The sequence below is a fragment of the Dinoponera quadriceps genome, unplaced genomic scaffold, assembly GCF_001313825.1.
Source record: "Dinoponera quadriceps isolate SergipeBrazil2010 unplaced genomic scaffold, ASM131382v1 scaffold1308, whole genome shotgun sequence".
In the NCBI taxonomy this organism is placed as follows: domain Eukaryota; kingdom Metazoa; phylum Arthropoda; class Insecta; order Hymenoptera; family Formicidae; genus Dinoponera; species Dinoponera quadriceps.
The window spans coordinates 2261444-2285704 of NW_014555613.1; the positions used below are offsets into that span (position 1 = coordinate 2261444).

At 44.0% G+C, this 24261-nt stretch overlaps 1 protein-coding gene across 3 annotated transcripts in view; it reads left to right on the plus strand.

Moving 5' to 3' along the window:
• The window catches only part of LOC106744899 (carbonic anhydrase-related protein 10), a 159410-nt gene that overhangs the window by 54890 nt on the left and 80259 nt on the right, over positions 1 to 24261 (plus strand). For all 3 annotated transcript variants that reach the window (XM_014620035.1, XM_014620036.1, XM_014620037.1), the window contains exon 2: positions 16134 to 16181. In XM_014620035.1, coding sequence (XP_014475521.1) covers positions 16134 to 16181 — 48 coding nt within the window. The remainder of the gene's footprint in view (positions 1 to 16133; positions 16182 to 24261) is intronic.

Genomic DNA, 24261 nt, shown 5'->3' on the forward strand with positions numbered 1-24261 from the left:
TTTGTCGATTCAACTGTTTTTATTTCTCAGTGTGTCACCATTACGTGTCGAAAAACGCATACGCATGCTGAAATAAAAACGTCTAAAATATTTCAAAATGCAGTAGTTTGTACACAGAATAAATGATAGATCGAAGTATATTTACTCGATCCAAGTAAAATATTCCCTAAGTAAATTGTCCAAGTAAAATATTTATTTAATCCAAACAACATTTTCTTAATCCAAATAAAAATTTGCTAAGGAGTATCGGAGTAATTATTTACTTGAATCCAGCACTTTTTTCCTGTGCACGTTAATATACCTTTCGCGGAGGCGAACGATTGCATCGTAATATCAGTTTCGATCAACACCAGCATTGTTACTTGTTTCTTTGTTCCCAATACAAACGCTTCTCTCTTTACGCATGGTCCTTACAATGTTACAATAGCCGTTACAGTGTGCCAGCTACGCTTGACAAGTATTGCGAAATCATGGTGTTTCGCATCGCAGATTCATTACGCTATCGTAATTAGGGCCGGCGCCAGGGAAACACTCGACGCTCGGGCAGGCGGGAAGAGGGGTGAGGGGCGGAACGCGATATTAGTTCATTTACGTGTCCTAATGCTGCCGCGGGGGTACGTGTTTACGAGGGTGTATTTACGAGTGCGGCCTGCAACCCTCGTTTTCTCCCACGTAAATTAACGTCAGTGCCGTAGCAACCGTCAGCTCTGTCTGTCGCAACAAAAGGTTTGCGAAGTGTCGTCAGGCGCGCATTATTGTTCACATGTTCCGTAGAAGCCAGGGTAGATGCTGTAAGCTACCTTCGGCGAAATGAAAACGCGAAATGGAATGGAATGAAAATTTCATTCCGTGGTTTAAAGTTTCAATGTGGCAGTTGACTGTGTAAAAATAATCGCGACGAAGGTGATACCGCACAAGTTAATGGATATTTATAGAATCAACGCGATAAATTTATTACACGGTGGTAATACGAGCGATACCGACGAATTGCAAAATATAAAATTGAGCTATTTCCGATAAACAGCGAGTAATTAGATCACTCATGCGCGATCGAGTCGCGCACGATAGATGGAGTCGCGCACGATTTCGCTAAAGTCCTCTTCCATCGCGCGTACATCAACCGCGAGCGTCATTTACATACATTACAAACTCGTAAAGTTTTATGGAAATTGTATACCGCGCGCGCACGCGCAATAGAAAGAGAGAGAGAGAGAGAGAGAGAACGTATGCCACGCATACGGGGAAAATGCGAGCCACTATCGGCGCCGTTTATCCGCGAAATCTTTTCGACGAGGGTTTCTGGCATGGGGTCTGAGGTAGTTCGTCGAATCGAACTTCGGTAAGAATTTCACCTGCCGCTTGGATCGTCCGCTAATCCCATCGACCGATCCTCCAGAGGGCTAGAAAGCGCCGGCGGGGGTAAGAAGACCATTTTTGATCCGGCCCTGTGCGCGCTCCTGAGGCTGTGCTCGATTCTGAAGGAGAAGAGGAACGAGGACGGCGAGAGAACCCTCGAGTAAACAAAGGAGGAAATGGGGTAAATAAAAAGCAACCGCGGAGGGTGGGAGTCGGCCCGGGCGCCGCTGTGTGCACCGTATTTACACGCGCGCACCACACCGCCCAGCCGTCAAGAGCGAATCGGTATACAGGGTGTCTTAAAAAACGGACGGCATCTGGAAATCTTCTGACCTGACGGGTTTGACCCGCGCGCGACATATCGGAGAATGACGGGGGTAGAGGGGAATCTTAAGGCCCGTCTACACAGACCTACACAGAAATGTTGCGAAACTATTGATATTAAACTGGTATCGATATTTTTCTTTCAATACTGGATATTTTTATATCGATATTTTTGTTTCGATAATTCTACCTATATGTCAATACTACATTGTTCCGATACTTTGTCGATATCTTTTTCTTTAATTTTTTATTAAGTTGATCTTTAAGATATGTATTTTTGCTTGAAAATTAATATAAAATCCATCTTCCTTTAAATTTATTCTTCCTCATGATTTCTGTTACGTTGATTTTATGATTATTTATTGATTACTGAAGTAAAAAGAAAGCGTCTGGACATTTTTAAAAATTTACGGAGTCGGTCACGAGTGTCATTTTATATGATGCAATCATATTGTTCTACTTCCACGTATATGTAATAATTTTTGACACGTGATTTTTCGCTTCCGACGTCATCAAATATTAACTGCGTCGACTAATCACAGAGAAGCAAAGGAGCTGTCATTTTCCTACCACCGTTTACGAACTGCGTGTTGCGGCGTATTGTGTAGACCGGCCTTTAAGGATGGAAATATTTCACAGCGAGCTCCTTTAGGCGCCAGCCACCTTCGCTGATCGCGATTCGCGAGAAATGCTGTCCTCCATTTTTAGAAATTGAGTCTTTGGCTTTCGGGGACACACTCTGTAGATTGACAAGAGTCTGAGTGTAGATACACGAGAGAGCCGAGAGACGTCACGCGTCTCTCGATTCCGGAAGTCTCGGAAAGCAAGAGAGAGAGAGAGAGAGATAAAGAGAGAGAGAGAGAGAGAGAGAGAGAGAGGACGCAAGGAGCCACCGGAGAAACGGAAAAGGAGCCGAGCGCGGGCGGAGAAGAGACGATGTTGAGAAAAATGGCCGGGGAAAGTCACGGGAGGGAAACTTGCGGAAAAGTAATCCGGACCGCGAGCTTTATAGTTTTGTTTATTCCCTCGCATACAATTACGCTGATGACGTGGAGTAAACTCGACTCGTGCGCGCGGAGCCTTTATCCCGGCGCCGCCTCTTTTTCCTACTCGTTCCAATCCTCCGGGTTTTCCCTCTCTCCTTCCTCCCCCCCCCCCCCTCCCNCCCTTCCCGTTCCGGGAAATGGAAATGACGACGGTGGTTCCGCTAAAACGCTCGTGGAACGGCGCCGCGGCAGATGAGGGCGCGGAAACGAGACGCCGCGGCGCCGGCGACGCGCCGCCGTCGTCGCCACCGCGTCGCCGCGCCGCAACTGCGGAATGCTGTAAATTCGAGGATGAGCGGTGAGTCGGCAGCCCACGGCCGGAGGTTAGGGATTAAGGGAAGAGACCGCGCGTATTTACGGCCGCGCTTTCTTGAGACGCCGGCTCGATATCTGCCGCGGTGCGATCCGGCACCCGCTGCTTCAAGTAGTAAAACTTTACGTTTGCTCGGGCGGCACCGACGACGAAGGGGCGCGCTACCCGTCGTCGAATCGAAGCGCACGATTACAGTTTTCTTAAAGTAAGCGCAGGCACGTTTTTAAATACTATTTATGCAATCATAACGAATGTTAATAAATGATAAACGTTAATAAATGTTTAATAGTGATAAAAATATTAGTAAATAATAAGAAATGCGTGTTATAACAGTCATAGTTATTTATACCAAATTGTTTACTGTATATGTGGCTTTCAGAGATGAATATGTCGTAGGGGGAGGGTCCTCCTAACCGCTTTTCGAAGAAATTTTAAATCAAAGTTTTGCCGTCTTTACGCTTATTTGAAACAGACTCTAATCGAGCGGATTAAGCGACGCGGATATACAGCGTGTCGGGGTGAAATACAAACAGGGCGAATATAAATATAGAAATAATCATAAATAAAATTACTCTTCTTCCGCGCGCGCGTGCGCGCTGCGAGGGCAAGGGGTCTATTTTCAAGACAAGGGAAAGGAGGAGAAGCGTGGCCATTAGAGGCGCTGTTCGCGTGAATTATGTAGCCGTCTACGTGGATTACGCGTAAAGAAGTGGTTTACACGGTTAACACATGGACGGAGAGGCATTCATACACGCGGACGTAGACGTTTCGAATCGTTGAGAATTCGCGTGCGCGTATGCGATTTATTGCCGCTGTCGCCGGCGATATCGGGCTTAACGAATCGCGTCCGTTCCGTTGAAACCACACGTTAAGTGAATATCGAAGGAGCCCGGGTTAGGCGCCTCCGCCGGCGGCCGCGCCGTGATTTTTCCATCCTCGCCTCTCATCTCCCGAGCGTATACAGTAAAAAGTTTCGCGTTAAATCTAACACATTTCGCATGTCCCAAACGACCCAGCGAAACTTCTCTGCTGATTTAACATAAGATGAATGTGTGGGAAGGTAAAAATATTGTAAGAACAAATATGTTAAAAATTGATGCAGATTATGCTTTGATGCGATTTGGGAGCAAATTTTACATGAAATTGAGATATTCATAATGTCAAATGTAACAAATATTATTTTCATACTAAAAAATGTTGGATCGATTTTAATACAAATGCAAAATGTTTTCTTTACCGTGCACCTTACTCAATAGAAATTGCGATACAGTTAAATGAAGACGGATATTTGATTACGCGAGAAATTACGTCTGAAATTCGATATTGACGTTCTTCATCGAGGCAATTCGCGCTCGCGTTCGCGCGAATAAATTACAGAGGATCGATGTGGCGCGCGGTCCGATTTGCTGATTTGTGTCGCTTCATCTCATAACGGTTTCTCTAATTTACCTTTAATCACATTATACCTGTGTACATGAACTATATCATGCTCAAACATATCTCTAGCGCTATTTGGACTTGGCCCTCCGAAACTCGGACGTATTCCACGCAGCCCGCTTGTATACCCCGTAGCGTAAATTATAAATTTACTACCGCGGACATTTATTTTCTCGCGTTCGCTCGCGAGTTGCGAGAGTTCGCCCGCATGCTGGTGTAAAATCATAAGATCTGTTCTTTTTAGTCGCGCTTTCTACACTTCCGCTTCTCGCCTTCGTTTCCGTTTCTTTCTTGAAAAAAGCGAGCTCACATGTATATTTTCTTAACCCTCCGGTGAATGGGCGGGGTGTATTTCACACCCCAGGCTTCTTTTTTTCTAGATTTCACATACAACTAAATTTTTCTCACTGCCGCCTTCTTCACTACCCGTTTTTAATCCTATTTCTAACCTATCAAAGTTGGCAGCGCTCGCAAAATTGATTTAATATTATCTATTGACGTTGTCAAAGTCGACCGGAGTGTAATTTGCCCACGCGCCTATTCACGTTACAAATTTCCATTCTCGCAAAGATAATGAACTTTTCTGTGAAGTATGTGATACATTCTAACCGTTATCCCAATTACGCGATATTCTGATGACTAACATTAGCATATACATCAAAATTTTAGAAATCTATCCACGAATTCAGTTTTCATAAATCTTGCCCTTTGCAAGTTATACCCATTAAATTTCTTATAATAAACCGTGAAATTTTTCAAACTATTCCATAGCTTGTAAAAAACGAGTGTTCCGGATTCTCATTTTAATACAGAACCGATTATTATTGAGGAAACATTTAAATTAAAATTTTAACCTGTTAACATAGTTTAAGATATGTTTAACAATGAATAATATTAAACAGAAAATAAAAAGAAGTATTAATCGGTTTAATATTTATAGCACAAATAACGTGGTGTGTAATTTACACCCCCACGCGTCCGTTTACGTTTCAAAATTTTGCACCTACTGGAGGGTTAAATACACGCGGAGTGAAAGAAAAACCCATGTACACACGTGTGTACGCCCGTGCTATATTACTCGAGTCTTTCTTCGTTCCACTCGTAATAATACGCCGTACACGGGAACAGATTCAAAGAACCGGCTCATTAACACAGAGCCTCGCGACGTTTACATTGATCACACGGCGGACGAGAAACGGAGTCGGCGGGGGAGTGGCAGAGAGGAATATTATTCACAGATCGATGCCCTGTTATAGTGGCCTGCCGTCAGGCGAGCTCGAAACGGACGCGTACCACACCTAGTCGGTCGAAATCAAATAGCACCCCGCTCCGAGAGGGGGAGGAGGGGCCAAAGAGGGCGAGAAAAAACGAGAGGAGGCCGATGGAGAAGAGGGGGCGAGAAGGGGGTCGGTTGGCTGTATGCGGGCTGAATTGTAAACCGGACTGAACTTTTCGCCTTCTTTCTCGCCTGGTCGTCGCCTGAGGATGGGACGGCGGCGTGCGGGTGAGAGTGGGCTCGAGAGTGGAGGGAGATGAAGTTCGTTCCTTCTTTAAATTACATTTGGCCACTCGTTTGGACACCCCGACTCTCACCTTCTTCTCTCTATCCTCTCTTCTGTGTAACCCATTTCTTTCTCCTCCCGTCACTCTCTCTCTCTCTCTCTCTCTCTCTTTGTCCCGACAGAATACGAATGCCGCAGTGTATCCGCACCCCTCCACGGTTCTTCGCGAAGAGCGAAGGTGGCGAAAAATTCGTTTACGACCCTCTCCTTACCCGCGCTTCGCGATTAATCTTAACTTCGTCCGAAAGAGGAGGCACGCGGCTTCGATATACGTTGCGAGTATTGACATTGCCGGATGCCTCGACGCAGCGCGGGTAATATTTTTCGATCTTTGCATTTTTCTCGAGAGCACACGAGCGAATGCATCTTCTATTTCGCAATTAATGAAATAACAAGGAGGCAGATGAACGTTTTTGATTACGGTTAAAAACGGCTGGTTAAGAACTGCAGATAAACGGAATTGCACCGTGCAAAGAGCGCGCGTTCGTTTCGCGCGATTCTCCCTCCGCGAAGGGAAACTATTTATAAAATATCGCAAAGAGATTGCGAGAGAAAGAGAGAGAGAGAGGAGACGGGAGGAGAGGGAGGAAGAGAGAAAAGAATGTGTGTATTGCATCTTTATACCCGTTTTTTATAGTTGGAAAAAGTTCGTTAAAACGAACTTGACCAGCTTTTGTGCTAAACTCTATTATAAAGGAAATTTACACGTCGGTCGTTTAAATATACGTGAAGGAAAGAACGTTGTCGGTCATTAACTGTCTGGCGAGTGTACATCGCCACTCGGCGGTACTTCTTTTCATCTTTTAATCTGGAGGCTGCCGTATATACGCAAAGGCCATCCTCGGCCCTTTAGAGTCATCCGCGTTGGCAGTCAGAGAGAGACAGACAGAGAGATAGATAGAAAGAAAGAGCGAGGGAGCGAGGGAGGGGGGAGGGGGATAGGGGGGGGAAGCGGGCGGCCCTTTTCGGCGCAAAGTTCATTTACACTTTTGTGCTGCCTCAATTTGAATTTATCCGTTTATACGGGCGGCTCTCTATGCAAAAAAGAGTCCTTAGCCGTGTGCGCGCGCGCTGTTATAAAGACGATGGATGAATATGCATGTATTCAGATCACGAGTGTGGTAATATGGTAACGCGCGTGCGGACGCTCTGTGTAATAGAAGAATAAGTATTAGAAAATTAGCCGGAGCGATGATCTCGTTCCGCTTCCACGTCACGTCGTTCGGGGAAGGGGAAGCGGAGGAGCCGTCCGCGTAATTTCGCGCTACGTATATACGAATAGAATTGGGGGATTATAACGTGTCACCGGCGGCGTGCGTGCGAACCGTATCGATTAATTCTCCGCACAATGAATATCGAAATCTTCCCTCCGGTGCAGCGCGACCGCAAGGCGTTTATCTCCGTCGTAGGCCGCGCGGGAGAAGTTCGCGCCGACGAATCCGCACGGGGCCGAGCAAAGGGTGCCCGACGGGAGGAGTCGAGGTAATGTGGTAACAGCATGTCTAACCCCGATGTTATAACTCTGATTTTGGTGATTAAGAAACACCGTGTACGTCTATTAGACATTTATTACCAGAAAAGTGATTGAAAAGTTATCGAATTATTTACCATAAGCTATAATCTTCGTCTAATCCTTTCCCTTCTTGTTTACTTTTCACATAATTCCAACGCATAGTTTGGATTGAACAAGATTAAACCAGTAAACTTTACGACAAAAAAGAAATATAAAAAAATGTGAAACTAAAATAAAAATGCAAAATTAAGATAAAATTAACATTTCGATAAAAAATAATTAAGTAAAATGTTATTAAAAGTAAATTCTTTTGTGGTAGGCTAGATCCTCTTGGCCTTGCAGCTTTCACGTTTATTACTTCAACTCTTCACAGTCGTTATATATATTTTTTTTACAGTTGGGCATAAATAGGAAAATTGCAAAAGTTGCACGTCATTTTTGTCTATCAGACGTGTGAAGAATTTACGTAAAAGTAATGCCCTACGTCTCAGAGACCAGTAGGTTTTCAGACAAAATCAGTTACTCACCTCAGGAGGAAATACACGCGTGAGTCGGCGATCGTAGTCACCGGAAGGGGGAAGGGGGGAAGGAAGTAGAGGAAATGCTACGCATGTTAGTCTGACACACACGTACGATTGTAGCGTCAATTACAGGGTTAATTTTATTATAATTATACACCGAGCAATCGCGACGATATTGCGGGCTGCACTTTTTCCCGTTTCCGCTCTATCGTTCGGATCGAAAAAGTTCCATTAGTATCCCGAAAATATTTCGTGCGCGGTGCTCCCGGAATGATCGCGGAATAGCTTCAGCCGTGATACGGTCTACGTGGTTAGTTATAGACTTATTTGATATGCCCCTTGATAAAAGAAAGGCAGAGAGGGCGATAGTATCTGCACCGTTATTTGCCCAGTCTTATCTTGCGAAGCGGCGCGCCGGCATTTGTGGACTGTAATTTCGTATGGCTCCGCGATCAATTTTAATGTTTAATCAGTATCAGGCTCACGTGCCTTTCATTTATATCACGAAATATTTACTTAAATTATCCGAGTGCGCGCGTGCGCTCACGGTGCTTTAACACACACTCTCGCGTGCGTCAAGATATACCCCCCGGGTGCAATACACTCAGCCCCGCGCGCACTTCGATCCGTGATTCAATTTTGTTTCACTTTGTTCACTACACACACGTTACGTGTCTTTGCTCGCGCCTGACCCGAAATTAATTTAGCGCAAACACTTCCCCCCCTGATTCGGCAATATCGCCCATCGCCTATCGGACGTCGGCGAAATTGGCTTACTCTTCCTCCTCCCCTCTCTTTCTTTCTCTCTCGCTTAAAAAAACTATCGAAGGGGAAAGCGATTATTCCGCGAGATCGATCCCACGTGAAGTCACGTTTATCTGAGGCGGGACTTACGCTATCGCAATGTATCGCGGTCGAATAATCGTAAATTCGTGCGAAACGGAAATGCACGTTTCTCACGGCCGTAGCGAAGGGAAAAGAGAATAGGATACAAATAGGAAGGTGAGACTCGTGCTTAACTCGCGAGGAGCTGGAACGAAGTTCTGATTATCCGTGACGCGCCCGCGCGCGGAACTTCTCCGATAAGATTAATCATCCGTTGTCTTTTCTTTCCACGTTAACCCGACAGGCCGTGCGCGCGAATTCCGCAACGGCACGTGACATGAATTATTGAAAACTTCGTGGAAAATTATTCCGCCGTTCTTAGGCCGAGCGGTATATACGTCCGAGATGTGTGTTAAGGGATACGCACGGGCTGTTTTCCCGCGGGAAAAGGCTTCGAGAAAGCAATATAATGGGAAGGGAGAGAGAGAAAGTGTGCGTGTGTTGTGTGCGCGAAGTCGAATAGGCATTCTATCGATTCGGCGCGTAATAAGAGTAACAATTTGCCGAAGGAAGAGGGAGGGACTGTACGAGTGCGCTCCCACCTGCCGGCGCAATGTTCGCGGCAAGGCGGACGGCCGTCCCGGGTGAGAAATTGCTGCGAGCGTTACCCCGAGGCGAGGCTCCCTAAGCCGCGTGCAATTCCCGTACAGTCATATACGCATCCGGCGAGGCCGTCGCCTTTGAGCGCGTTCTCTCGCGGCCGCGAGACTTTTATTGCGTATAATTACGTAATTCTTACGTAGCTGCAAACTCCTCCCCCCCTCTCTCATTTTCTCTTTGTCTCTTTTCCTACCCCTCCTCCCCGCCGTCCCTTCGCGTTCGCGCGGACAGTTCTCTCTCGCTTCGTCCGTTTCACAGCGGAAGAGCACTGTTCACGGTACTTGTTAACTGTATTTTCCCCTCTAATCCCGGACGGTACCTCAGCCTTAGCGCAGTCGTTGGTACACGACGTCTAACCGTGGAGGTGCGTTAACGTGAACTGAATCGGTATGTGGATCGCGCCGAAGTATACGTCGGCCCCGTCTATCTCGCGCGTCTGCGATGACATTTCTTTCTTTTCCTTTTGACGTTTGTATTTCGAGCGAATCGTGTCCATTTTCGATCTCCCGTGCCGGTTTCATTTGCACGTAACGCATTCTATTCTTTGTTCTCACGGGAATCGTGTACTCTTATTTAAAAAATCCCACCTTCGTCAGTTTACCGTTGTCAGTTTACCGTGATATTTACAAATCGCTAAACGAGAGAGTTTGTTTCGTGAAATATGAGTTGCGATGATACGCAGTCGAGAGTTAAAATCGTAAGCTGCACAATAAGAAAACGTGAATTTTAACATTTTTCACATGTCCCGAAAAGTTCACTCTAAATTCGAAGTCGAAATAACTAATTCGTCGTTTGTTATTTGTTTGCAAATTGAAAATGTTAATGAATTGACACTAACATTTTTTTTTTCAACAGATGATATTATTTTACTTAAATTTTATTCGTAATAATAACGTTTGATATTAGTTAAATTGACATATTTATAATGTCAAATGTAACAAAAGTGTGCTATTTTCATACTAAAAACATTTACTTATCACTTTTTTAAACCGCGTTTTTATGACGTTGTTAATGATTGTTATTTAGTTTATTAAGTTTGAAATTTTCTTATTTAGTTGATTCAATTAATATCGTATTTGAAAAATGTGCTTAGCACTGATGGGACTCGAAACTCGGGATCTTAAGTCACTTATCTTACATACTACATCATTGCTATGTTTTAGTTATATATCTATTTCGTATTGCCTAAACTTTGAGATGATAACTTTTACTGCGAGTAAAATTAACACAACTTGTCTGTAAATTTTAACATATAAAATATTATCTATAATATTCAGGAAAATTAACATCTTTGTTAATCAACACTGAAGTATAAAATGTGTTATCCTAACACTTATGCATGTTGAATATCTATTTAACGCAAGGCGTTGAAATAACAAACATAATATGTTAAATTAACTAAGCGATCGTGTTTGCAAAATTGTTGCAAAATTTTCTACCGTGTATAAAAATAATATGAGTAGAAGTGAAAACACCAAAATTTCTACAAACAGATATCGGCAGAAACGAACTTTTCATCGGCACGATGAAGAAGACGTTTAATATCGCAATTTCATGGTTGCGGTTAAAAATGTTTTCGGATGAAAATATCTCCAATTTGCGCTTTTCTCTCTTTTCTTCTCGCGCAACAGAAACACGTCACGTTTGTAAAACAAATAAAGTAAAATACGGCGAGCGGGAAAGTTGGAGAGATGTAAAAGGAAGGAAGAAAGAGAAAGAGAGAAAAAGAGAAGGAGGAAGAGAGAGAGAGAGAGGGAGAGAGAGAGAGAGAGAGAGAGCGAAGCGAACGAGATTCGTCGGCTGCACCGGTGCAGCCTGCTACTACTTAACGTAAGTAGTTCGTCAGAAGCAGGTCAGGCATCGATGCATGCATTAGAGGAGTGCATAGTCCCTGTGCATTTCTGGATGCGGTGCCTCATGAGTCGTAACGCGATTACCGAAAGTCTCTCCTACTTTCTTCGCTCCGATAAAGTTCTCCGGGGGTGGTATCGAGCGCGATTGAGTCGCGAATCGAGAGGAGTTTTACGACTGCCTCGCGCTGCCAATACGAAACTCTTCCCGGCGATACGGCACGGCGGCGTTATCGATACTTTTGCGCTAAAAGCGTCAGATAAAAGTACCGGAATTGTCCGTGTTCGCGCTTCGTGCACGTACAACATACGTATGTGTGCCGATCCCCGCCGATAAACACTATCGTATAATCGAAACGACGCCGGTAGGAAACACCTCGTAAACGTATCACAGCTCGCATATGCAAGCCGGTATTAACGGACGTGGACTTCGACGTAACGAAGTTATCGATCTTACAATTTGTCATTCCGGTGTACAGCGGAGAGGGGGCGGTGTGTACGTACATCGGATATCGCGCACATTGTCGCGTAAAATTGCCAAGTAGCGATAAACGGATGAACCGCGCATCTTTCGCCCGGGGAAACGTCGACGACGAGTCGATACGACGGGCTTTCATCGTTCGAATCGCGACTCGTGGAAGCTACGTTTGCTTATACTTCTGTTTCGTTTTTCGTACGCATTGGGCCCCCGCGATGAATGATTTATTTCCCGCCGAGGAAACAAGTCGTGCGCACAGAGCGGCGAATGAAATATTCAAATTAGGTGCGTCGGCGAGTGACGTCGCACTAAAATGCCAAACTCGCGCGGGAAGAAAAGGTCTCGCGGATGGAACTTCGACGCGGGTGGAGGGAGGGAGGGGAGGGGGGATTACGAGACTAATAAACCTCTTTATTACGCGTCGTGAAGAAACCCATCCGCTTTATTTCGCCGAGAATCGCGGCGAAACTGTCGTTTTAATAAAAAGTACCGTGTCGCCGCGAGAGAAGACGCAGAGGAGGTGCAGCCAGACGAGCCGTCCCTTTTCCCGCGGGGAGACGGGGTTAATCCGACCGTAATTTCGTCGTTCAAGTTAACAACATCTCCGAGCGCTAATAGCCCGGCTCACGCGGCGGCGTCGTCGTCGCCATCATGGGCGATCCGGCGCGCAAACAATGCGCCATCGAGTGTCTATAATGAATAATCGCACAGTCCCGAGTGGTAATTAATAATTGTATTTATACGCACGCCGCGAGAGTTTGCGCTATCGATTGGTTCGCGTTTTCACAGTCCGACGGCGCGATCCTGATGTCAAGACTGGCGCGCGTGCTACACCGCGCCTGATAATATCGTCCGTCACACGGTGACGGTGACAGACGTCACTATCGATTATGCATGACGACGACGACGAGGCGCGAGCCGCGATCTCGCTCGTTTCTCGCGGCCGCGACCGCGACCGGATCGCGCGTATTCCATTTGTATTCTCACTTGACAGCCGTAGCCTGCTCTCTTCGTGCGAACGTGGGGAACCTGATTTCACGTGACGGCAGCGCATCAATTCTTCCGGTCATAACACGCGAGCGCGAACGCGATGGCAGATCCCGATACTTGTAAAATGGCTTCTTTCACGCTACGGACCGAGACTCTCCTTTGACGTTTTCGGATGTATATATATAAGAGACGATAACTATTGCCACTTTGAATATTTCTCAAACTAAGTGAGATATCAAGATCCCGTTACTTTGAGGTTGTGGATCACATTTGGATAATAAATAATTTGACCTCGAGTGGACGCGTCAAGGTGATATAAAGGTTCATTTTTTTTAATGAAATCGTATAGTTGTTTTTTATATAAATTCTTCTGTTCATTCTGTATATATAAGTATTACAGTAAGATCATCGGAAAATGAATATTTTACGTGATATTTTATATCATATGCACTGTTAAATATAAAACAATAAAATATCTCGAAAAGTGTTTACTTTCCGATCTTACTCTACCTTATCTTACTCCAGTACTTTTGTATGCAGAGTAAATAAAGAAATTAATTTGTACATATATATATATATAAACATACGCACATATGTGTGTATGTGTGTACATACGTATAAGTCATTTATTTAGAAAGTGTAGCGAGTTAACCATTTCGATCACCTAGGGGATCTATACACAGCGTTAGTTTGCGTTTCTAATCCACCGGCCGGTCACACCCTCCTGCGTGAATCATAGAGTCGCCACCTGAAGATTATCCGTTAATTCGACGAAGATTCACAGGCGACCTCGCCGAACGCCGGAGCAGTCATCACACGCGAGACATGGACGCGTAATCGCGCGGGTTCATTGCCCATTAAGATGTACATTGTCCAGTCAACGCGAACATATGTGCCGCGTCGCGCGTCGTGCACACGGATAAACATGTGGCGCGTCAGATATCCTCTGGACACCGGTCGTACGGCCGGTAGTCCGTAACGGCCGATGGACGTTCGACGGATCGCGAGCACAGAAACACAGACGCTATAAATATCGGTCGGAAGGAAGCACGAGTAGGGAGGGGAGCCAGGAGAGTGAGTATGTGTCGGAGGAGGACGGCTCTGTGTGTGTGTGTGTGTGTGTGGAGCGACGGGAGGTCGCCAGTGAGAAACGCCGAGATTGACAATAGAGAGCAGACGAGGGCGAGATCGAGGGTAGCCCGAGAAAGTTTTCCAATTTGAAGCAATTAGTTTGCAGTACGGTGTTGGATGGCATGCATCCAGATAATCGAATATGGGTCAGCGTTCAAAGTGGAATGGGTCGATCTACAGTCAGGAGGAGGAGGAGGAGGGGACGAGAGAGAGAGAGAGAGAGAGGGAGAGTTTCCCGTCCGCACGTGCGACGGGTCAACCCCGTCCTGGTATGGCCGACGCTTCGCATAAAACCACGTGGCACGATTCGGCGAGCGGCTGCCTTAGAATTCCGACGCTATCTGTCCGCGATAATCGATTGATCGATCGCATCTCGCGGTGATCTACCACTACGACTGATCGATGCTCCGCGATGCAACCGAAGTTAGGTCGCGTCACTCGCCGGGGCGGCTGACTTGCCGGCCGGCCGGGCGAGCGAGCGTCTTCGACTATGCGGTGATAGAGCTTTAAAGTTTTCCGCCCCACGTACGTATGTATGTACGGATGCACGTATGTGTGCTTGCGGGTTGTCGTACTTGATCGAACGGAGATACATGAGAAAAGAAATTGCGGTGTATCGTGACCGTGCGCGTAAGCGCGTTGCTACGATGAGGATATATAATACATATAGTCGCCGTGTGCGATATCCGCGATTGTGATTCGTGTCCTCGTAATTACGCGCGTGGAATATAATAAGGCGGCGTATAATAGCGATGACGATCCGAGAGGTGGTCTCTTCGTCTTCCTTTTTCTTCCTCTCTTTTGGTGCGCTTGAGAGGATTTTGTCCGGGAGCGCACAATAAATGATGCTTCTCTCTCCCTCTCTCTCTCTCTCTCTTATGGTAATTAGTATGGTATAACAGTAGAAAAACACTAAAATCGATATATCATTTCGTTTTAAGCCTTAAAGCTCCCTTGATGGTGTAAAATTAAAACTGATATGCATGGATACAACAAGCAACACTTCTCTATCAAGATATATGGTAGTTTCATCAAAATTATTATATATTTCCTTGTAAGTGACTGTTTTCTAAGATGACTGAGGATTGAAGTTTCTGGAAATTAGGTCCCAAAAAATCAATATATGTATGATACTTATAGAAACTGATAAAAAAAATACAATAAAAGCACAGAAATCACATTATTTTATACATTTATTATATATCCTTGCATGTTATCTTCAATCTTACGTATCTTTTAATATTTGAACAATTTTACGATGTATATGGCTCCTTTATTATGCGAAAAAGGATCCTCTGACTTCTTTTTGATCATCTTAAACAAACAAATCAACAAAAAAAAGAGGAGAGAGATAACTTCAGTTGTATTCTGTAAAATGACACTTCACAGCCAAGTTTATGCATGTCGGTTGAAAGATCGGTAGACTTTTCTCGCATGGTTCAGTAACAGAGGATAGAAATTGGCGCAAGATCCAGAACGATTGAAAAAGTTCAGAAGCAACTTCAGTTTAAAAGAACTCACACTATAAAATAGCATTGTCAAATCAATTACTTGCCGCTGGCTTGTTATTTTAATTTTCACAAGACGATAGTTCAACAAAAACTTCAGCACAACGAAAAATTAAATATCGCCGATAACACAACCGAACGCACTTGCAAACAGAAATAGCCACTTCCGCTCGAACTAATATACACTGTAGGAGATATTCACGTTCTGTCTGACAGAATTCAATACTTTACAGCTGAGAAATATGGGTATGTTGCTTTACCATACCTATGTCAATTTTGATGCTTTTCCCTTTATGTACAGTACAGTTTAGTTATCTTAAACTACAAACTCCATATCGATTGTCATGTACGTATTTAGTTGGATTGATTGATTGATTGAAATGTCATTGAAATTATACTCTATGTTACCTTGCGCTTAAGGAGATCATATCACGGAACGCTAAATAAACACCGCGTTCTCTCTCTCTCTCTCTCTTTCTATCTACCTTTTATCTCTATCTATTTCTATTTATTTATTTACCTTTCTTTGGTTCCTTTTCAATCTATATCCGGATTGCGAGTAATATTAGAAGAACGTTCTCTGTGACCGTAACTCAATTTTTCCGTTTCCATTTTACAGAGTCCGAAGCCAGCTGGGAGGAATGGTGGACCTATGACGGTATTTCCGGTGAGTAGTTTTCTTCGTTTACTGAGTTACACTGTTCCGTGAGAGTGATATTCGCATCAATGTCCGACTTGTCCGTCAAACTTTTCGTCTCAAATGTAGCACAGTTCGGAGCAGACGGTTCGAGACGTGTGCTAACTGCTCATTATGTACATCATCGTCGCAATTTAATGGCCATTCCTATTAGAGATGTCCCGTTGGGAAACGTTCGCCGCGCCCGCGACATTTTTTCGCTCCGCTGTCGTTTCAAAGTGTCACGCTTAATTTCCACGTTCTTCTTCTACCTTTTTTTTCTTGTTATTTCTGACTGTCGTGCAGTGCGATAGACAAAGCGGGAAACTTAACCGATCCGTTGCGCCAAGTTTGTGCATTTCGCGCAAATTTCTCGCAACTTCACCGCCGAACAAATAGATTCATGCGGCGTTAATAATAAACGGGAGAAGATATACGTGTACAATTAATTTCACAATACGAGATTCCGTGCGCACAAGTGAAAACAGATCTATCGTGCGACGTCTCTCCGCCGTGGTGGTGCCGCGAAATCAAGTTATTATTACAGTTGGGTTTGACGAGAGAACGCGTGTCCGATAAATTCGAGCGTTGCGACAATTCGGCCCCATTGAAACGTAAATACTCGAAATACGTCAAGTTCCTGAGAACAGAAAGTAAGTATTCGGCGAGCTCAGCCGGTCGCGCGGCTTCTTAATTTTCTTAATTTTAAGTTACGACGCCATCGAGTGCCTCGGGGCACCGGTGAATTTTTTAATCTCAGCGCTCTCTCCTCTCTTCCTCCTCTTCCTCGCCCGGTTCTCTCTCCCTCTCTCTTTCCTTCTACCACCACACCAGGCCGTAGTTTTTATTAAAAATAAGGCGAGCACCGATAAGGCCGCGTTGGTCGAGGGTCTTGAGTTTAGTGTTGTTCCGCCATGCGAGCCAGCTGCCACACGAAAAACAGTGCCGTATACTTGGCCAAGGGGCGTTCGCATAAAACGCCAAAAATTCCACTTCCACCTTCATTGTTAGCCCTTTCCCTCTGCTCCCCCCGCGTCTCTTTCCATCGCGCAAACCCTACGAATTTCCCGTCGGCCCGTTGACGTTAGAGAGGAAGTTGTTGATCTCATTTCAGAATTTACGAGCGCCACATAATTTCGCCATCGATTAGCTCGAGTGCCGCAACGAAATTAAGTTCGCCTTGCGAAGTGCCGGTAATATCGTTATCGCGCGCGATATTCTTGCGACGACGGACCCGGAACTTCTCTCTCTCTCTCTCTCTCTCTCCTGGTTTCTACTTCGTACCTTGACTTTTGTACAACGTGGACTTGTGAAATATATCCCGGAGGAAATGCGAGAACATCACTATAATGAAATGAAAATATGGAACACGACGGCTCATCGATGATTGTCTAACGCTGAACGTAATTCATTAGTCTATTACCCTTCTACGACGTGAGCTCTACGGTCAACTCTGACACTTCATTTTAATCTCCTTCAGATATAAGTCCCTTCGAACCGAGCACTGTCAGTTACAGAACGTCGTTAATATTCTCTCTCAAAGACGATTCTCTGTATCGACGAAGTCGCATCGCTCATGGGACCGAAGAACTTTTTAATCAAACCAGTTCGCGTTTTAGACACACCCGGTACACCCGGTCGTATCGACGAGGATGCTCGTGACTTATTACCGCGATCGACGGCGGGCGGGAGTCGATTTTTAGGGTTCACCGGTGTCTCGTATCGTGGGCAGATGGGCTCCTCGTTTTACAACCAATAAGCGCACACCCTCGGTCGCGCACTTTGAACTGTCGTTACATACTTCGCTTCCGCCGGATTTATACAGGATTCTCCATGATTTTCGCCGTGTCTTCTCTCATCCGCCGAAATCTTTAACAAATTCGGAGACGGGGCTTGGCCCCGGCGAAGATTTGATCATTCGCCTTTTCGCGCAACTTTTTGCCGCCCGGCACGATAATATCTCCTCAGACAATCCCCGCGCAAATATCCCGCTAAAGGCGAGCCCGCCGAAATCCAACTCGGAAATAAGTTTACGTTATCTTGCCTCTCTGAGATTTCATTCGCCCGAGGCACGTTATTTACCTCGTCCGCAACGCAGTGCTGATAATTGACTCAAACTTTCGTTAAAGAGGAATTGTCAGCAAATCGTGAAACGAAATCGAAGCGAAATCGTACGCGCGACTCCTCGAGTCTAACAGATTTCTTCAACGTGCCCGTTGCATGCGCTCGAGCGACTAACAACATGGAAGACTGCCAATGCAAAAAGAACTGCTTTCCTCGGAGTCGACCGTCGGAGGTTCGCGCGGAGGTAACTTCGCGAGGTATGCGGAAGTGCGCGCGAGCAATTGCACTTGCGCGCGTATTTACGCGCGGCAGCGAAATAATCGTACGTTACATTACGCTGTAGATTGCGCGGAGGTCGCGAGTCGCGTCGCGCTCGATGCTTTTTTCGACCACAAAATGTACCGGCGACAGTCATATTTACGACCGACCCTGACTTTATGAGCGACGCTGTAGTACATGATATATCTTTGATTTAGCCCCGAGGATACTCCGGCGAACTGCCTGAACTTTGCTACCGTTGTTATATTATAAATGAGACGGAGGGGGGAAAAAAGAAGTTTCAAGATATATCGCTTCGATTATTCGCCAACGTACCGTGTGTTTCGGTATTACCGTCGCTCCTCGCGCGATATGGCGGCAAGATCGATCGCGTGAAATAGGTGAATTGATGGCGATCGACGGCGACTTTTTCCGTAGAATCGTATTATTGATCTTCAGCTTCGCGCGAAGTAACTCCCGCGATTACAAGCACTCTCGTGCTTGGTGGTTACGTGATAACAGGCCGCGAGGATTATTCGAGCCGAGAATCGCGGCGGAGCCAAAGTGAATCATCAGACGAATAAAAATGCACAGTTGCGAGATGGCCCGCGAGAAAATCTCGGCGAATGCGAAACTTTCCTACGAGCGGGATTAAGTTCGGCGCTCGCACTCTCTCTTTCTCTCCCCCCTCCACTTTTTCCCGCTCGCTCCATCTTCCCTTACCTTGCCATGCAACTGGTAGTAGCATTGGCACCGCGTTATTCGGCGAACAGTTTCTTAAGCCCGGGGAGGAAGCACCACGAAGCTGAAGATGAAATTTCCGTGGCACGGCCGAGAATATGTCTTTCCGGCTAAAGATGCTGAAAAATGTAGCACGCATCTCGCGAGGAATCATATGGCTCGAGCCACACATTGCATTCCCAGCGAGAACTGCAATTCACTGAAGCTGCTGTAATTTTGATGACTCGAAATATTTTCACGCCGCAGACGCGCGAAGACGATTTTTCCCCGTTCGTGATAGTGAAAATGCGAATATTTGCAGAAGGTGTGCATGTAACAATACGAAATTGGATTCAACGCGATTCTAACTTCTGATTTTTTTCAGTTGGGATAGTTTTTAGCAGCGTTATGATATCTTCTTTTAGGGATCCGGAATATTAACTATGTATGTATGTTAAATATTAATATAGATCACGGTGAATGTGAAATTAAAATTGTATCGGTTTCATTTTTAGTAATTTTTCACCTGTTAAAATATATGCATACACCGATAGTTTTATACGTATTTTTGTAATAAACTTCAATAGTCACATGTCGGAGAACGTATTGAATAAGTTTGCTTTTTAAACATTCGAATTCCAGACGAGTGAAATCTTAGGTTTAGAATCGAGATTCCAGGTCGAAATTTTAACTCGACATTAACTTCGCAAATTCTGCCGAACTTGAAGAACCAATAGAGAATCTCAAAAACCATGAAACCGTACAGGCTATTGTCTTTTGATGCTGCAAATGATGTTGCAAACGAACAATGAAACAACGAACTTTCCTATCTCTCATAGTATCTTTATTATTTTTTTTTTATTGGTGTTAGAAATATCGACAGGATTTGATGATTTAAAAGAAGAAAAAAATGAGTATTGTTATTCCGGTCGCCAACTGCTGCTACATTCTGCACATTATAATCCATCCTGAAGTCAGTTCCTAATTGTTATCATGGCTAGTCAATAGTGCCACACAAAAGTACGAATCAATCGGAAATTTGGCATTAATCAATAAATCATACGTTGACTGATGACGATCGTCAACTGCCACGAGTAACGCTTTTGATACGTATCGCGCGTGCAATCGTTTGGTGATTTAATAATTTGACATCTCAAAAGCCCGGAATATTTCATATTTCGAGAGCGTCGATTGTCGAGATTTCTTGGTCACCGAGAATGTTTGTCATTGATTGGCGGTGGGACTTCTTGTCGATTGTTTTGGTACTCACGCTCGTCGCGTACTTGCCCGTAACCGAGTGTTACCGAGTCATTACATCTCGAGCCGACGAGTGTGCATTACCAGATGTGTGAAATTATTTATTATACATTTTCCGATTTTACAAGCGTTCGCGAGTTAACGAGCTCGTTGAGAATAAGAAGATAATTTGAATCGATATTTAAAATTTATTCTGAAGCGGGAATTCATTAAAATATTATAACTTCATGAATCTCACTATCCGTTAACTTGTATTATACGTAATATAAATATTATTACATGTTATACTTCATATAATAAGAAATATTGATTTATATAACGGAATCCATGAATATGAAAATGTAATTAATTATGCTCTCAATCAAAGATTGTGAATAACTTACAACTACGAAATCGACCTAAATCTCGCAAGTGATAAGATTGATTTCTCCAACAATGCTTCTTGTAACGCGAGTTTTAGAATCTATCGACGTCTCTTTCTTCTTCATTTAACCTTTTTATCATACTAAATTCAAATTTAAATTTTTGATATTTATACAATTGTAATATTTGGCCTTACATTTTATTCATTCTTAGCAATTATGAATATTCAAACCCTATAGAAATATTTAACGTCAATAAAACAATAATAATAAAGAGATTATTTGAAAACTGAAAATTTACCCAATGATTCTATCGTTTATCCGCATTAATTATTTAATATTTGTTTATGACATATATTCTCTATCTGCGATTGAATATAAGTTATATAATTAATTTATTGAAATTAAAAATAATATCAAATACAAACAGAATATTGGGGTAATTGGATATTAAATAATTCTTGAATAAATGTTTCTTCAAATTTCAACATAGAGAAATTAGCAATAACCAACTATTTACAACATCAAGGTAGGACAACAGGCTGTACAGTCATATCTTGAGATTCTCCATTGATTCTTCAAGCCCGACAGATTTGCAGAATTAATGTAGAAGATTTCAATTTGGGACCTTCATAATTTAATAAAAATACAGCAATTTATTTTTATGATTTAAATTGAATTTGTTTTTAAATTTACCTTTTTTAATTTTCCCTATTCTGAGATTAAAAAGTAGATCAAAGTATCCGATAAAACATTAAAGTAACCAGATAAACTAAAATTATTATTTTTATATCGACATATCGAGATATCGTTAATCACATTAAATTCGGGATCCTTTGATATTTTCATCTCTCGATACTTTTATAGTGCTTTGTGAAATATGTATGCGCATCGATGAAAGCAACGTAAGAGGCGAGCGGCAACGCGACGAAATTAAAAAATTTTTCCGCCCCCCGAGGAAAGCGGTTTCCTGGCGCGAATTGTGAATGGCCTGTTTCCTCGTCGTCCAAATATTTACTCGAATGAATAGCCTTTTCAAACACTCGGTGTTCTCAGGCGAGCCCGGGCCGGGTTTTCCCGCTAAGTTTTGGGTAGTAACCGGGTGACCCGACTACCCGGATATTTGCACATCCGCGTTAAATCACTAACACTAATGTATTTATGAGGGAGAAGTTAGACGAACCTCCATGCAATACGATAATTGAAATTACCGCGCAAACCAGTTTACCAGCGGGAATTGCGGCCTCCTACGTTCTAAATATTCGAAAACCTCACGATATATTTGTGCGGCTATGCAGAAAGTGTTTGCTGGACGCGGCAAGGCAGCCGGAAAATAAGTAATTCCATGTCGCGTATAATAAGTCGACTTTAATGTTTTTTTTATCTTGACGTACTTTTCTCGTTATAAATTTTAACCGTGCATTTCTCTTTTGTCGGAAGTTCAGGCAAGAAAATAAATAAGTGTATCGAACACAATTTCTCGCGGCTATGTTTTTCCTGTTATTAAAAAATACGACATATCGAGTTCTCTCTCTCTCTCTCTCTCAATTTCCACGGGCGATCTGAAGAAGTTGGACATTTCTTTTGTCTGTTAATCCCGCACTCAATACTTCGGACCGTCCTTAACCAAATTGTGGAGTTGTCCGCTCAACAAGCGTGAAATGGTCGGACTCGGCGTTCGGATTCAAACGTGAACAAGCTGGACGGAAATATCGTACGAAAGCGAACACGATGCAATTTTACATACGGTTGCGCGAATACTGAATGTCCCTTAACAACAGAACAGAAAACGGGTTTTCCATAAGTAAGATAAATACACGAAAAGGTCGCGGGTAAACAAGAATCACTTTCGCGATCTCGTCGAGATTTCCGATATTATCGATATGTTAGCATCGATAAACATTATTTGAGATTTTGCTTGTTATCGAATTCTTTTGTCTTTTTTTTTTTCTCCATTGCCAATATCGAAGCACGGTTCATGTGATTTAACAGCGCGTTTGTCAATAATGGTTATTTGCGCGACGGGTATACGGAGAATTCAGTGCGACTCGTTTAACTACGTCGGGCGAACAGCTGCTTAGACACGCTAGTCTCTGGTAAGCAAGTCGATCATTCGGTCAATCAAAGTTTGCCCGAAAGCCCAACTATTCGCCCGGCGAGATTACCGGGCGAATACGTGTTTGCTGCAACGAGACGGCCACTCGCGTGCGTAAATCCGGATTCCTACTTGGCATAGTCGAGCATACCACGGTAATCAAAACCGTCTCACGCTACATATGCAGCAGTCCACCCTCTCCCTTTCTCTCGATCTCTATCTCTGTCCTGCGAGAATGCATCGTGTGCATTATTTAGAGAATGGACGAACAGAAATATAGGATCTGCGGCTACGAGCGAACGTTGATTAAACCTTTGCATTCGATTGCTCGGCTTCTCGTCGCGTATGTTATCGTTGAAAGGAAAATAATGCTACAGACCCGACCTTGATTAGAAATCATAGCTTTATTCCCGCATGCGTCAGAATCAACGTCCTGATTTCGATATGAATATAACAGCGTACTCCTCTCTAGTGTCTCCACACGAGTATGTGTAAAATTGCATTGGATCCCGGCGAAAACTTAATTTCAACTGCTCGACCTGTTTTTCTCCGGTACGATGGAAAACTGACGCGCGTACGTTCTCGCGCACGGTTTTGCGGAAATCGCGTTTGCTTAATTCTTTTCCGCCGCCCGCGCCGCGCGCGCGCGAGAGAGAGAAAAAACGGGGTTTTTTACGGGGCAAAATTCACGCGACATTTGCAGTCGCATAAACACCGATGGAACAGCGCGATACGCTTTAAAAGCTTACATGCGTCCGCTTTGAACGGATCCGTTTAAAACGATCACCCGCTCCGAAACCGCGTTTTGCAATTCGACCTCACTTTCTTCGGAAGGCCCCTCAGCGGCAAGTGATATTCAACCTCCGAGACGAGGGCGGATACGCTCTCGCCAGATAAAAGTAGCGCGCTCTCATTTGTAAAATGATATTAGGTCGCGCGCCGTGGCTGCGCTCTCGCGCTATTTTGATATTTCGTAGTACGAAGCCGGAGTGTTCGCAAAAAGATGAAAAATAGAGGAAGTGGTATCGGACAATACGGAATATCATGATTTCTAGTCTGTTAAGGGGATACCATAGCCGTTGACGAACTTGAAAAGCGTCGATAACGTAGAAGCGACCCTCGAAATGTTATGTTACATAAACATTGACTTGATCATATCTAACGGAGAATCTAATCAAGATATACACCATTTTTTCTGCAAACTTTTCGTATCTTTGTGTTCGAAGAAAAGATCAAAATGACGATATCGAGTATTATGGAACAGTCCGTATTGCTCGTCACTTTTTATAAATATTGCATATTATTCTCTATTGTT